We start from the raw sequence: 16,679 nt of genomic DNA, 5'->3' as shown, positions 1-16,679 counted from the left end.
CCACATGCCTACATATTCACACTAACCATTGGCTGACCTGTACACAAGTGAATCCCCATATTTCAAGCCGTACCTTTATTGCAAATACTACACCTATTTACTGGTAAGGGTCTGATAAATACAACCACACACATTATGATATTGCTGAAATAAATGGCCAGCCTTAGAAATGGAGAGATACAAGGCACCAGAAAACTGACCCTTTGGCCTGGGCACACTTTATGCTCGAACAGCCCACATTCAAAATTTTCTTCAACATGAAAGCACCTCTCATACACCCCTAGAATGCTTGGCCAACTTGGGGCCATAACAGCAATCTGTTTGTAGTAAAAGAAATTAATTGTGCTACAAGTTTGCTCATCATATTATAAAGGCTGCAGCTGCTGCAGCGAACTGCAGCAATAAGAGCCCCCACTTTTGAGGAGGTAAATAAGCAGAACCAATTGAGCAAGTTAGTAAGCATTCAAGCCAAAAATTTAGCAACGAAGACAAACATATAAGGAAGAAACAATACAAATGAGAAAAAAGGAACACTATATCGCTTGTATTTATCCATGACTTTCGCCTTGGTAATACTTCACTGAAATTGCTAGTGGGCTTTGGTAATGCCGTTGGCTCTATTTTTCTGTGCCATGTCATACTGTACAAAACCACTATACTCAAGTGAAAGTTGTGGGCTCTCAGCACTAGCTGCAACACACTGTCATGCCTTGGAAATTACAACACAAAATAATGTCTCGGATGAGAAGCAAAATGTATGTGCAATAAGCATTGTAATTTCCAAGCCATGAATCAGTTTAGCTAGCCCAATTTTCCATTTTGTTGCAACAATAAGTTTCACTGTCCTTGAGGATCTTGTATAGATCCCACACAGCATCGGAATGAATGTTATGCAAAGCATTTTGTGGGTATCTGGCTGTCTAGCCTTGCTGAGAGCCATGCAAAGTGTTACCAGATGGCAGAACGCGTCTGTGAAAGGGGGGAGCAATAGCATGTGTGACAATGACGATGGGATGTCTGCCATTATATGTGCCACACTTCACAATTGCCCCCAGCCCAGTTTTAACCCCACAGTGTTAACGATGGCATGGGCACTAGATTAGGATGACAAGACTAACAAGATCAGTAATATATTACGAGATACTAAAATCTTTCTTTGTACTAGGTGTAAATCGCGACATGACTGTAACATGCACAATAAAGAGCACACAGAACACAAGAACAGACGATGCCCAAGACAGCTGTTCGAGGCTTACCTCAAACGAGTACTCGTGGACCAGTGTGATGTCTCTCTCATCAAGTAGAGTATACTTTATCTGTGAAATAACAGAGTGAACACAATTGGCAAGGGCAAAACAGATGTCACACAGCAAATGCTGTAGCTGTAGTGACGCACGTTGCTGACAAGATGTCAAGAGTAGAACAAACGCACCTGGCAGAGGCACAGACACGTTACACAATACATCAAAATAAGAATCAAGAATTATTAAATTTTCCACATCTCGCCTGCCAGGTGGCTAAACTAATAAACAACTGCCAAGCAATTTTGCAAAGATGGTGCATAAAGTCAAGCTAGATACTCTGTGATAAGTGCAAGACATTTCAACAGGAGTCGCGGGAGTGAGTCAGTTGCAGCTAACTTTAATGACATTGTCACGCCATTTACGAACTGACAAGTGCGTTGGAACGAAATGAAATAAAAAAATGAAGAAAATATATATATTTTTGACCAGAACGAATATGCAACCAAAACACTGTTTTAGAATGAAACAAATATTTCTTATCAGTTTTAAGTTCAAGGGTGATGTCTGCAACCCGAAACAATCGACGCCAGGCAACGTCGGGCAACATCAGCATTAGCAAGTATCTCACGGCACATCTTGCACATCTCAGGCGGGGATAGTGCGAGCGATAGCCTTTCGTGCGCTCCACTAATCTAAGCCTGCCTGCCGCTCAGTGCACTAGCTGATCAGCATCGTAGCAAAACCCAGGGCTGTGTGCACGCTGAAGAGCTTATTGTTTTGGTTCCCACGGTACAACCCTGTAACCAAAGTTTCATCATTTAAGTTTGTTTTATCAGAACAGCAGTCTCGCATTTTTGCAAGTACACTCGGAATTGATAATTATGGAAGGGAAAACTTGTGATCCACCTGAATGTAGTACAAAGCTGCAAAGGAAACCCATATGGGTTTGTCAGAAAGCTTCGCAGCTGAACTAAAATTCATCCTGGTCTAGGATGATCCAGGAAAGTCGGTCGTTCACTGTACAATGGCAACTCCAGCAGACGACATGGCGTCAAAGACGATTCCTTACGATTCCTCTGCTACTCGAGCCACTATTACCGCGACTTTCACTCCCTTTCAGTAAAATTGGATAATTTTCCATGACAGAAGCACGAATTCTCAGAGTTTTCACTGAGTATTTCCAGACTACTAAAAATCCCTGAGAATTCCCGGTTTTTCCAGTTGGTAGACACCCTGTTAATAACTCGCATCTTATAGGAACTGAAGCTAATTAGGCCTGCCCATTTTCTAGGAATCCCAAAGACTAGCACCAGGTTGAACATTCATAAGAAAATAAGCGACACAACATTGTTTCATGCTTTGTATTGTAGAGATAAGGAAAGCTTTGCTTTGACTTGATTCATTGACACCTCAGGTTGCATGTTTGAATAATGGTACTATGCTCAGAATTTCTTCAAAGTGGACAACCTTGCATGTTACCCCGCATCATTTCCAGAATTGCATGTGTGCCTGATTCGTCAATGAATCAGGCACTCATTAGACAACTTTGTTTGGAAAGAGCTAACTGGCTACTACAAACCCAATGCTTACAGCCCATGAATAGTGCATTGACAAAACTTCACTGCACCATTTTCAAGTGCTTATGCACTAAATCATCTGTTCTCGTACCTTCCAGGAAACCTTGGTATCCCATACCAGGGTGCGCTGTATTGGAACAATAACGCACCATCAACAGTGGCATAAGCATACGGAAAGTTTTGGGGTCCAAACCACTCCCAAAATTCACCGTGTGCCTTGAGATGTTCATGCCATCCAGTTAAAACCTGTCCCAAATCAAAATTTTATTTTTACATACCGCAGCCCAGTCAGGGCTTTAGCAGGAGAGGGAGACGTTATACTTTAGTAAATAAAATGAAAAATAATAATTCTACAACACACATATCACGTAAGATTAAAAGTGCAGCAAAATAAATCACTTTAAAACATAGTTCAGGGTGTCTGCCAAGTTGACATTTCCAAATTCCCTGAGTTTTCCAGGTTTTCCCCGAGTGCCTTTGCAATATTCCCTGAGTGACACAGAACTTTGTTTTATGTAAAGACGGGCTCTCTACATCATGTCGCCCAATGGTGTCACTCTCCATAAGCCCGTTAGAAAATAAAAAAACAACTTAACCCAGTTTGAATAGTAAGGGCCAGTATTTATTTTATTTAAAAAAAACAGAAGGGAGGGGAGACCAACACGTCGAGTTGGATACCAAACTAGCACAAGAGCGCCTGGTTCATAGTTCATGGCATGAAGGCACTGGTCATAACGGCACTTCTGGTGTCTTTGAAGCAGAGAGACGAATGCGAGCAATCTGGCGTGCTTGGGTCGCTGTGGCTATGACATCCCGAGTGAACTCTGTCGGTGAGTCGAGTGTGGTCGAAAGGGGAGTCTCGAAACACAGTCAGCTCACGGCCGAAGAGGAGATAGAAGGGTGAATAGCCAGCTGTGTCGTGGCGCGAGGAATTGTAGGCAAACGTGACAATATCTTCGAAAGAAATAGTAAAACCTATTGCAAATTGAGTCGAACATTCTCAAGTACGAATAAAAAAGATGCATACAGAATATTTTCGAATATGAGCTATTTCTATCAGGTGATAGCAAGCTAACTGGTATGAGGCCCAGACTTTATCACAAGTGAGATTCTCTCGCAACAGCTGGTAAGTCAACCTCAACTGTCCTGACACACTCTCAGCCTGCACACGTCTCAGTGTCGTGTTTCCCTGTTTTAGATATATATTTTTTTTTGCTTGGATGAGGGACACCTGCATCTCGGTGTCAGGCAACGCTCTGCTTTTAGAGTGCAAGCTCCTCTAAAAAAGCAGTGGCATGCTTCCTTTCCCGTTCATTTCTGAATGCGTAGGTCCTTTGTCTTGTTCTACGGCTGCGCTTTCGCAACACGGACTATTTGAAGCATCCTTTTGGACAGTTGTACAGTCAGCATCCGATTTTTTTTACTCCCTCGGGGCCGCGAAAATGTCCGAAAAAATTAATGCATATCTTTTACAGCCCTTAAGGGCTCAAATCGCCACAGGCACGCCCGAAAAAGCTCTGAAGTCCTGCCAGTACACTTATTAGGCATATCGGTGCTCGTACTGTGACAGAAGATGGTGGGTGCACGCGTGTATAAGGAATAGATACTGTATCCCCTGACAGTTGCCCCTTCCCACCCTTTTATGCTTCACAGCGTAACATCACTGTATTGAGGTGAAGATGACTTTCGGGAACCGGCATTATGCAATGCGCAGTGCTTTCCGAACTTCGAAGCCAATCGCAATGATCACAAAGGCGGTGTCTGTGCCATTGCTGACAGCAGCGAATTCATGCAATGAAAAACACGGCACAGATGACAAGAAGCTTAACACCAAACTTCGAAGCAGCTATAGGCCTAGCATTGCCGCGGTGGTGGCTACGGCTGCCAGCACATCCGCATGCGAGTGTGCCGGTTCGAGGCGGCAGTGGTGGTTTGGATGAATGCCGTCCCAGACCTGGGGTCACGGCAAAAAAGTCCGGAAAATCGGACGGCGAAGGGTTCTTGAGTCCAAAATTTCAAACGTTCTCATACATTGACCCTACGGGGTACGCAGTGGTGCCACGTAGTCGCCTGAATTATTTGGTGTCCGGAAAGTCGCTCGTTGACTGCACTCTGGCAACTCCTCCAGCCGACGACGCGGCGTCAGAGACCATTCGTCATGATTCCTCTGTTACTCGGGCCAGCATTACCGCAACTTTCAATCCCTTTCAATAAAATTACAGCTGATTTTCCCCGATAGAAGCGCAAATTCCCCGAGTTTTTCCAGACTAGTCAAAATCCCTGAGAAATCCCGGTTGGTAGACACCCTGTAGTTACTTGTAGTGAAGTGTGGACACAAACTTGCAAAGCAGCACAATGAGTACTGCTGCTTAAGGAGTTCCAGAGCTCAACTGTTCGGGGAAAGAAGCTGAATTTGAAGATGTTAGTTTGTACAAACATAGGTATAACGTTTAGTCCATGATGACACCGAGTTTGATTCCTTCGCAAACTTAAGGTGCTTTAAGGCGATAAGAACAATTTGCAGTATAATGTTTTTGTAAGATTCGTTATCCTGATGTTGAGAAAGAGGGGCTAGATTCAGCGAGACTAGAGCTGCGGATGTAGAAAAGTCGTGTTGCCTTCCTTGGAATGGATTCATACAGATTCATTTCGTATTGCTTATGAGGAAACTAAGGTATTCTCCATCAACCTTCATCCCCAATTCTTCCCACTCCAGGTCTCTGAATACCTCCTGTAAACATGCTGTGAATAGAATTGGAGAGATCGTATCTCCCTGTCTGACGCCTTTCTTTATTGGGATTTTGTTGCTTTCTTTGTGGAGGACTACGGTGGCTGTGGAGCCGCTATAGATATCTTCCAGTATTTTTACATATGGCTCATCTACACCCTGATTCCGTAATGCCTCCATGACTGCTGAGGTTTCGACTGAATCAAACGCTTTCTCGTAGTCAATGAAAGCTATATATAAGGATTGGTTATATTCTGCACATTTCTCTATCACTTGATTGATAGTGTGAATATGGTCTATTGTTAAGTAGCCTTTACGGAATCCTGCCTGGTCCTTTGGTTGACAGAAGTCTAAGGTGTTCCTGATTCTATTTGCGATTAGCTTTGTAAATACTTTGTAGGCAACGGACAGTAAGCTGATCGGTCTATAATTTTTCAAGTCTTTGGCGTCCCCTTTTTTATGGATTAGGATTATGTTAGCGTTCTTCCAAGATTCCGGTACGCTCGAGGTTATGAGGCATTGCGTACACAGGGTGGCCAGTTTCTCTAGAACAATCTGACCACCATCCTTCAACAAATCTGCTGTTACCTGATCCTACCCAGCTGCCTTCCCCCTTTGCATAGCTCCCAAGGCTTTCCTTACTTCTTCCGCCGTTACTTGTGGGATTTCGAATTCCTCTAGTCTATTCTCTCTTCCATTGTCGTCGTGGGTGCCACTCGTAGTGTATAAAGCTCTATAGAACTGCTCAGCCACTTGAACTATCATCCATATTATGATGATATTGCCGGCTTTGTCTCTTAATGCATACATCTGATTCTTGCCAATTACTAGTTTCTTCTTCACTGTTTTTAGGCTCCCTCCGTTCCTGAGAGCTTGTTCAATTCTATCCATATTATACTTCCTTATGTCAGCTGTCTTATGCTTGCTGATTAACTTCGAAAGTTCTGCCAGTTCTATTCTAGCTGTAGGGTTAGAGGCTTTCATATATTGGCGTTTCTTGATCAGATCTTTCGTCTCCTGCAATAGCTTACTGGCTTCCTGTCTAACGGCGTTACCACAGAGTGCTATTGCGCACTCCTTAATGACGCCCATGAGATTGTCGTTCATTGCTTCAACACTAAGGTGCTCTTCCCGAGTTAAAGCCGAATACCTGTTCTGTAGCTTGATCCGGAATTCCTCTAGTTTTCCTCTTACCGCTAACTCTATGATTGGCTTCTTGTGTATCAGTTTCTTCCGTTCCCACCTCAAGTCTAGCCTAATTCGAGTTCTTACCATCCTATGGTCACTGCAGCGTACCTTGCCGAGCACGTCTGCATCTTGTATGATGCCAGGGTTCGCGCAGAGTATGAAGTCGATTTCATTTCTAGTCTCACCATTCGGGCTCCTCCACGTCCACTTTCGACTAACCAGCTTGCGGAAAAAGGTATTCATTATCCGCATATTATTCTGTTCTGCAGACTCTATTAATAACTCTCCTCTGCTATTTCTAGAGCCTATGCCATATTCCCCTACGGACTTGTCTCCAGCCTGCTTCTTGCCTACCCTGGCATTGAAGTCGCCCATCAGTATAGTGTATTTTGTTTTGACTTTACCCATCGCCGATTCCACGTCTTCATAAAAGCTTTCGACTTGCTGGTCATCATGACTGCATGTAGGGGCATAGACTTGCACCACCTTCAATTTGTACCTCTTATTAAGTTTCACAACAAGACCTGCCACCCTCTCGTTAATGCTATAGAATTCCTGTATGTTACTAGCTATTTCCTTATTAATCAGGAATCCGACTCCTAGTTCTCATCTCTCCGCTAAGCCCCGGTAGCACAGAACGTGCCCGCTTTTTAGCACTGTATATGCTTCTTTTGTCCTCCTAACCTCACTGAGCCCTATTATATCTCATTTACTACCCTCTAATTCCTCCAATAACACTGCTAGACTCGCCTCACTAGATAACGTTCTAACGTTAAACGTTGCCAGGTTCAGATTCGCTGATGATATTGCCTTGCTTAGTAACTCGGGAGACCAATTGCAATGCATGCTCACTGACCTGGAGAGGCAAAGCAGAAGGGTGGGTCTGAAAATTAATCTGCAGAAAACTAAAGTAATGTTTAACAGTCTCGAAAGAGAACAGCAGTTTACGATAGGTAGCGAGGCACTGGAAGTGGTAAGGGAATACATCTACTGAGGGCAAGTAGTGACCACTGATCCGGATCATGAGACTGAAATAACCAGAAGAATAAGAATGGGTTGGGGGGGCGTTTGGCAGGCATTCTCAAATCATGAAGAGCAGGTTGCCACTATCCCTCAAAAGGAAAGTGTATAACAGCTGTGTGTTACCAGTACTCACATATGGGGCAGAAACACCTGGAGGCTTACGAAAAGGGTTCTGCTGAAATTGAGGACGACGCAACGAGCTATGGAAAGAAGAATGATGGGATAAGGGATAAGGAAAGAGCAGATTGGGTGAGGGAACAAACGCGAGTTAATGACATCTTAGTTGAAATCAAGAAAAAGAAATGGGCATGGGCCGGACATGTAATGAGGAGGGAAGATAACCGATGGTCATTAAGGGTTCCGGACTGGATTCCAAGGGAAGGGAAGCGTAGCAGGGGGCGGCAGAAAGTTAGGTGGGTGGATGACATTAAGACGTTTGCAGGGACAACATGGCCACAATTAGTACATGACCGGGGTAGTTGGAGAAGTATGGGAGAGGCCTTTGCCCTGCAGTGGGCGTAACTAGGCTGATGATGATGATGAGGAGGAAACCAAACAACACAAGCATACACCAACACTGGTTGTGTCAGGAATGTTACAACAGTTTAAAATTCTGGCTATGCTGCTGATACTCAGTGTCAGATCAACTGTGCCGATTGTTCCACAGCAGGCTCACATTTAGATATTTATTTGCCTTTCCTTTATAGTTTATATAAATTGCCTGCATAAAAAGCTACAAAAAAAAGCAAAAAAAAAGTGCCGATTGTGAATTGTCAGATTCTGTTCACCATCACGTCTGCCATTTCTAAAACAAATTGTCACTGACATCAGCATGAGAAAAAGTATATGGAGTCACTGAAACCCATTTAAGAGGAGGAAGATCCACCATTCATTGCAGGATACACCTGGGTAGGGTGCAACAGGAAAGGGAAAGACCGCAGAGGAGGAGGCCTTGGGGTACTAGTGAAGGGACAGGACTGGGAACGGGTAAGGGAGAGCTGCAGTGAGCACATGTGGCTCAAGGGCAGCACAGGGAATGTAGAGACAATCCTGAGAGTTGTGTATATGAAAATGGGGAATCAGTCGAAAGAGGAGAATGCAAAACATTTCAAATGTATGGCCAAGGACATCAGAGAGTTAGCTATGAAACAGGAGATAATCATCCTAGGGGACATTAATGCACATTTGAAATACTTTGACGGGGCGACAGATGCAGCCGGGTAGATGTTAGTAGATTTTTGCGAGGCCCATGATTTTGTAATAGTTAATACTGAAATTAATTGCAACGGGAAGATAACATGGGAAAGAAATAACTCCCACTCGACAATCGACTACTGCCTAATGTCCCACAAGCTGTATGAACGGTTGGGAGGTATGGAAATTGATGAGGAAGGTACAAAAAGCCTGGGGAGTGATCGCAAACGAATCAAAATCAGTTTTGGAAGGACAGTACCACTGATAGAAACTAAAGAAAGGGCAGGTATGAGCCAACTGAATGACAGGCAGCTACAAGAAGTGGCAAAAAACATTGAAAACATGGTATCCAAGCAACCGCAAAGGGCATGGACATACGACGAGTTAATAGGTATATTTAAACGAGAGCTAGAGAAGGGACAGATTAGTAAACTAGGAAGTAAGCAGGGAAAACAAACCGAAAAGCTGGTGGGTGCAAGAAGTTAAGGAGGCCATAAAGCAATGCAAAGATGAGTGCAGAAAACATAGCAGCAAAGGGGAGCCCCACCAGAATAGGTGGAGACAAAATGGGAGAACTACCTTGGAATGAAAAGAGAAGCATCAGCATTAATTGAAGCCAAGATAGCAAAAGTTGGAGTACAGTGGTTGTTAGAGATACGAAAAAAAGACAGAAATGCCTCTAAGAAGTTTTGGGAACACATAAGGCAACAGAGTAAGAAGAAAGAGGTGGTTCAGCATTCACTGACCACACCAGAATGAACAAAGGTAGAGGGAGAGGAAGCTCAGGAATATATTAGGTTAACAATAGAGGCAGCATTTGCAGAGCCAGAGGGTAGCAAAATGGAGAACAATCACAACAGCAAGACAGAATTAGAGGAGGAAAACAGAGGGATGACAAGTAAGGAATGGGACAGAATTGAACACAAGGTCCCCATAGGAACAGCGACAGGACCTGATGACATACCTATGAAATTGATAAGCATATTAGGCCAGAAAAGTAAATTGAAATTACAACTTATTGAACAAATAGTTGTAGAGGGGAGATGTTCTACAGGACTGGAAATCAAGCAGAGTGATATTAGTTTACTAAGGTAAGGGAAGCAAGGACAACATTAAATCCTACAGGCTAATAACGGTCCCATCAGTCATATACAGAGTAGCAATGCAGATGGTGAAAATGAGAATGGAGGAATGGGCAGAACATGGAGATCTTGGGAGAGCTGCAGAATGGATTTCGAAGGAACAGAAGGCTAGATAACTTATTTGTTATAACACAGTGCATAGAGATAGCAGCAGCCAGGCAGAAACCGCTATGGATAGCTTTTTTAGACGTTAGAGGAGCCTATGATAATGTAAACTGTGAAAAGTTATGGAGCCAGTTGAAGGAATATGGTCTAGATAGAAAGGTGGTTGGATTCCTACAAGTTTATACAGATAATGAGGTAGAGATAACATGGCAGGGGTTAACTACAAAGCCAGCTAAAATAAGAAGTGGTCTCAGGCAGGGCTGTCCATTGTTGCCCCTGCTTTTTATGATTTACATGAGCCAAATGGAAAAGAGGCTAGAACAGAGCACAATAGGAACCGACATAAGCTATGTGCTGGAAGGGCAGAAGGTAGCTCAAGTACTAGCTGGACTGATGTATGCAGATGATATTGTACTGCTTGCTGACACCCGATTAGGGCTACAGGAACTAATGAGGATATATGGAGAGGAGGGAGAAAAATTGGGAATACAATTCAGTAGAGAGAAGTCTGGGATAATAGTATACAATGAAAAAAGGGGGGAACAATTGGAAATACAAGGCACTAAGATTGATCATGAGGAAAAATACAAGTATTTGGGCATATGGCTAAACGAGGGCAAAAAGTACCTGGAAGAAAATGAAAAAATTATGATTGAAAAAGTGAAAAGGAACTCAGCTGTAATGAAACACAAGGCACTATAGAACTATAATAGGTGCGAGGTGGTTAGAGGGGTATGGAAAGGGGTTATGGCACCTGGTCTCATTCGGAAATTCAGTACTGTGCATGAAATCAGAAGTTCAGACATGCATGGAAACAAGACAAGTGTAGGCAGGTTGGCCTTAGGAGCGCATGGGAACAACCCTAAGGAGGGAGTGCAGGGGAACATGGGATGGACATCAATCGAAGGTAGAGAGGCAATAAGTAAGCTAAAATATGAACAGAGACTTGCAGCACTGGGGGAAGGTGTGTGGGAAAAGGGTACGAATACCTATACATGAAAAGTTTGAATACAAAGTGGAGACTTAGAACTAGGAAGCTGAGGATTAGACACCTACAACCGAGGGAGGGGGTCCAACGTGGTTCTAGTGTGGGAAAGGAGGTGAAGGAGACGGAAAGAAAAAGGCGGGAAGAAAGAATGCTCGGAAAGCCAGCGCTATCTATGTATAAGGCAAAAACAGGAGATTAAGAGAGCTCTCATTTGATAACTCGCGAGGCAGCTCACTATTATTCGAAGCTAGGACGGGGGTTTTGAGAACGAAAACATGCAGGGCTAAATTTGAAGACGTGGACCTTTTGTGCACAGCTTGCGGAGCCGAAATTGAGACCACAGAGCATATAGTGCCGAGATGCACAGCCCTTTGCCCGACTCTGGCCGAGGGAACAGTGACAGATATGGAAGGGGCATTAGGTTTTCCCGGGGAACGAGGGCAAATAGACGAGAAAAGAGTGGCAGTAATGAAGGGCAGTAATAATGAAGTCATGGAAGAGATACCACAAATCGGAGAGCTAATGTTTTCTATACTATTTTAGATATTTATTTTGGGGGGAGGAGCGGAGTGAAAACTAGTTTAAGGAGAAGGGGATATAAAAAAAGGAGGGGGAGCAAAAGGCTAGGTGGCGCCAGCCACCGCCCGTTACAAAGGGTGTAGCCGCCATTCATCCATCCATCCATCCGTCCAGTTGCAGGCGTGTACACAGCAAGTTGTTTGCAACAACCAAAAAGTCATGTCATTTAATATCGATAGTTGGGAAACTAACAGAACCTGGGCGGTTCACCATCCTTTCTAGTAAGAATATCGGACTGTTCATCTGGCCCACCAACCACTGAAGGCCGAACAACCCAGCCGTTTATCTGCTCGGCTGACGATCTCTGCGTGGAGCGAGTTCACTGCTCAAAGGCTACAATGGTGACACGGTCCGCGTGACGGCACGTCTTCCGCAAGAGATTCGAATGCGAGAACCTGGCACACCAATGGTGGCTACACAACGACGTGAACGGCTTCGATCGCGAGCCCCAAATTCGCTAGAGCTTAGTACCACGCTAGAGCGTAGTACCTCCGCGGCCAAACGGACGCAGGCCAAAGCCAGCGCACTGGGTTCAACGGCGGCCGCTTGTATCGGAAAAAGACCGAGAACTCTTTAGGAGCGCGCCCCTTTGGGCTTACCGCTATCTTTCTGGTCCAACTGTGTGTGGAAACGACGGCAGATGTGCGTTGCTCGGCCGGCAACAAGACAGCGGCGACCAGTGGGCGAGGTTGCTGCTGCGGATTCCGGAAGTCTGGCGGCAACAAAAACCGGCCCGCCATGGATCAAGTGCTAGCCATGGCTGCCCGCTCGCGCGCTTGCTTGCTCTCTGCCCACGCGAAACAAGGGGAGGAGACACTGACGGACGAGCCCCAGCAGAGGTCATCGTTTAATCCGGGCCATGCAGCACCAAACTACTCGCCTTGTCCGCCGCTTTTATCGTCTCCCGCAGCGCGAGACGTCGGTCGTGCAAGACGCGGGGTGCTGATGGAAACGATAGGCGCGCTGTCTGCACGGGACTATCGATAGCGAGCCGCTTTCTCAAGACCTCACGCGTGGCGTCCGAAATTTGAGGCGCTGACCCCCCCCCCTCATCGGAAAGGGATGGGAAACAAGAGGAAACGGTCACGTCGGGCTAATTCTGCTGCATGAATCCTTAGCTCCCTGTGGCGTAAAAATTTAACCTGCAAATAGGAGCACACAACTGTCAGCACCTGTGATAGTCTGTTCGTTTATTTGACGTTGGCTATATTCTGCAGCTAGCCCTTGGTGTCCCGAACTGCAACAAGGTTCCAAACTGGGCCAGGCATTATTAATGGCACCAATGCGTTACGCAAGAACGTCGAAGTGACCCTCTCGCGATTTTGTACTGTGGAAAATACAGCATGAAATCGCGCGGAGCTGCGATTATCGCGCAAGCACACTTCGCTGGCGGCGACTTGGCGAGGCGGCCTCCGGGGGTCAGCTCTATCAGAGCGACCGCCCCGTAATAGTGATAATGCTGGTGTCACACGAGCACTTTCGATCGCGATCATGCTTGATCCGGATCGAAATTCTTGACCCCGATTGGCTCCCTCGCGTAGCTTGCGCTAAGTAACCAATCGCGACACAGAAATTCGACCCCGATCGGGCTTGATCGCGATTAAAACTGCGTCGTGTGACACCCATTTATCCTGGGTTTCCTTTCAAGCAAATTGTTCAACTGGAAAGCTTCGGAAAAAACCGTAAGGTCTGCCTTTGTAGCTCATGCGCCGCATCATGCAATGTGCCGATACAGTTTCGGCGTATTGATTCGCCGACGTCTCGCTACGGTTTGACAGCATACAAGCAGATAACATCACCCGCAATCCTATCGGGATCTCTGAAAACCGTGAAGGGGATGTGTGGCGCGCGTGCATCATCAGCGATGTGTTCTTGATTTTCGGCGCTAATGTGGGCACATACTCCTTTGTAGCAAATCCCATTGGTGTTCGGAGCTTGCATGTTAGTGCCGCATTCTTCTCATCGCAGAAATCGTAACCAACTACAAAAAGTGAATTACGCGTCCCAATCTAGAGCTGAACAATTTAAGAGACAACAGCCGACTTTCGGCAGAACCATAGAGTTTCCTACAAAAATCTGTAGGAAACTATGGGCAGAACGTACGGAAAGGAAAGCTGTAAACGCTGAATGTAGTACAAGTGAATAAATCGCTAGATTTGTCCAGAAACGACGGCCGGCTTCGAAGGACCAACAGGTGCGCGCGACCTCCACTGTACCACGACAATCCCCAAGGGCCCTCTCGACGTGAAAGCCCTCTTCCCCGATGTGAAACGATCCCCGTTCACAACCCCCCCCCCCCCCCCCTCGCCGCCGCCGCGCGCCACAAAAGCGTCGGGCCTCAGGAACCGGCTCACCCTCCCCAATCCCGAAAAGCGAACGCGGCAGTTGCTCAACGAGCCAGCAGCGTCATCGTGGGTTTCGTGTACACCCCGCCAAACCCCGGTCGCCGCGAGCAGCAGCTGTTCGCATGCGCGGACGGCGGGGTCGCGAAGGTGTCTGGCCGTCTGGCGATGAACGCAGGAAGAGCGCGCTCGCCTTTGAAATTGTCCCCTCTCCCCAACGCTCTCGAGTCAGCGAAGCCGCGCACACAAGAAACGGGCGCGACACATGCATAAACGAGAGACGCACGGAGCAGGGGGGAAAGAAGCAATCGAAGAAGCAGCGTGGCGGCGAAGGCTGAATTTCTTGCACGGGTGCTGCCTTTTGTTGGCCGGTGACCGGTCAGACGAGGGTGGAGGAGGAGGCCGACCTTCGGCTTTCGAAGGTGCACCGGCCAGCTGATTCACTCAACGCCGACGTCGCCTCCCATGCGAACGCTTTCCGCCCCTGTTATTCGCGTTCACATGAAAAAAAAAAGAAAGAAAAAGCAGATCGCCACAGTACGCAGACGAATACAAATACAAAATGGATGGATGGATGTTATGAGCGTCCCCTTTGGAACGGGGCGGTGGCTTGCGCCACCAAGCTCTTGCTACTATGCTGCCTAATATCCTACCTAGGTTATTAGGCAGATTATTAGCCAGGCCGCCCCTGCGCGGCTGGCGAGCGAACCGCCACCGCTAGGACGACTCGGGCCCTTATTGATTGCCGAAAGGCAGCACACCCTTGAAGTCCGAGTCGTTTCCGCGTTTCGATGATATCAAGGCTTGACGTCGCTCCTCGGTCCGGCGCTGACAAGGCAGGACCAACGGCCAGGACGGCAAGTAAATACAGGCACATCACATGGAGCGATGCAGACGCCGCCAGCTACCGTGCACTGCCGGCGTCAGGCAAGCTCACTGACGCCCTGATGGGGACTGGTTATAAGCAGCAATTTCTCTATCAACGCCGCTGGAACACGGCCAACCAAGAACGTGAAACCGTGTGCAGCTCAAATTAGACAGTGCCGGCTTCATCCACGCCGTCCGAACGTGCGTGCTTCGATTCCGAAGCTCTGGCCAGTCACCATTCAGGAATATCCCATCCACGGCGGAAACGCGATTGAACTAAATGGGGAGCACAAGCAACACCTACGGAATAAGTGAAACGCTTGCTCAGCGAAGGTCAATGCAGCTTTCCTGCAGTGACTTTGCTGATTGGCGTATGTCAATGCAGTACCGAATTGTGCATGCTCTCGCAACACGGCGCTCCGTCGCAACAGCGTGAACAGGGCGTTATGAGGGCGTTTGCAAAGCTACCGAGTCTTCTGCGATGGAACTACCTCGCGCGTCCTGCAAGAAACGCGTTGACGCTTCGATGGCCATGAACTACATGACGGGGGAAAATATTAAACAGTGAATAAACCCCCTTACCCGCGCCTTGAAATCGTGCATGTCCAGACAGCCCGGAAGGAGGAACAGTCGGTCCACTTTTCCTTTTCACTTCCTGACCGATAATAGCAGCCCTTCCGATAAGTGTCTTTTCGGCTTTTTTTTTTTTTTTTTCGTTTCTCCACTCTGCGGGAGCTGTACGCGCTTGGGGACTCGGAACTTGTGCCAAACCGCGGCGAAACACGGCAACCGAAGATTGCGAGAGCACGTGTAGTACACATAAAGGCCGTCCAACTATACCACGGAAATATTGCACCAGCGGTACCGAGAATATATTGGCAAAGCACGACAACCAAGACACGAGTCGGGGCAGCTGGAGAGCGCACCTCGTATACGATTCACACAGGCACGCGTGCGTTCAAAGTCTGCAGATTACGCGGAAACAATGAAACCACGCCAGCATTCGGGGCCCGTCGCAAGCTGCAGAAGGCAAATTGCGACGCGCCCAGAAACAACGGAATAACGATAAACGGAAGCGGTGGAAGCGGGAAGAGAGAGGGCCTTTGTCTGGCGGGGCCAGTAAAACGCGGGCTGGGGTAGACATACTGGAAACCGGAAGAGTGCGAAGCACTTTCCCTTACGGCAGTGCCCTACCTTTCCAGCTGCACGGCCCAGCCTGACGATGCCCAATTTGACGCCGGACACCCAGGAATCCGAAGGGCCCGCCTGGTCCTTCATTTTGTCGAGCTCGGTGCAGGCATAAAGGCGCCGCCGTAGGAACCGATGCGGCTCGGTGGAACGGGCGACGCTGAAGTGGTTGCAAGGGGCTTCGATTCGGCCGCGAGGAACAGGAGCACGAGCTAACCACGCGAGCTCACGCAGAAGCAGTACTGCTCACAAGCGCGCGAACCACGAAGGAAATGGAAAGCGACGGGCTGCGGCAGACGCACCCGCTACGCCTCCCCCGTCCGCGCGACACTGCGAAGAACACGTGAGCGACCGACCACCTCGAGAACGCTTTCATACGGTTTTCCGAACACCCACATCAAAATTGGATTTAACCGCTATTTCTGCGCATGCGCTGGGAGCAGAGGTTGCGAGCGAGAAATGTGGGGACTTTCGGCGTGCTTTCGGTCCTTGGGATTTGTCTTCGCCTAGGTAC

General features: G+C 47.1%; 1 protein-coding gene across 2 annotated transcripts in view; it reads right to left on the bottom strand.

The window, feature by feature from the left end:
- Positions 1 to 16,531, bottom strand: part of LOC135915745 (zinc finger MYND domain-containing protein 19-like) — an 89,367-nt gene extending 72,836 nt beyond the window's left edge. Inside the window, exons 1-2 of one of the 2 annotated variants that reach the window (XM_065448865.2) lie at positions 16,172 to 16,531; positions 1,257 to 1,316 (exon numbers count right to left, since the gene is read on the bottom strand). In XM_065448865.2, the coding sequence (XP_065304937.1) occupies positions 1,257 to 1,316; positions 16,172 to 16,255 (144 nt within the window). In that variant the 5' untranslated portion in view covers positions 16,256 to 16,531. The remainder of the gene's footprint in view (positions 1 to 1,256; positions 1,317 to 16,171) is intronic. The other variant, XM_065448866.2, reaches the window with a different exon arrangement.
- Positions 16,532 to 16,679: the final 148 nt, after the last annotated feature.

Source organism: Dermacentor albipictus, unplaced genomic scaffold, assembly GCF_038994185.2.
Source record: "Dermacentor albipictus isolate Rhodes 1998 colony unplaced genomic scaffold, USDA_Dalb.pri_finalv2 scaffold_22, whole genome shotgun sequence".
In the NCBI taxonomy this organism is placed as follows: domain Eukaryota; kingdom Metazoa; phylum Arthropoda; class Arachnida; order Ixodida; family Ixodidae; genus Dermacentor; species Dermacentor albipictus.
This window is presented reverse-complemented; position numbering and strand designations above follow the sequence as displayed.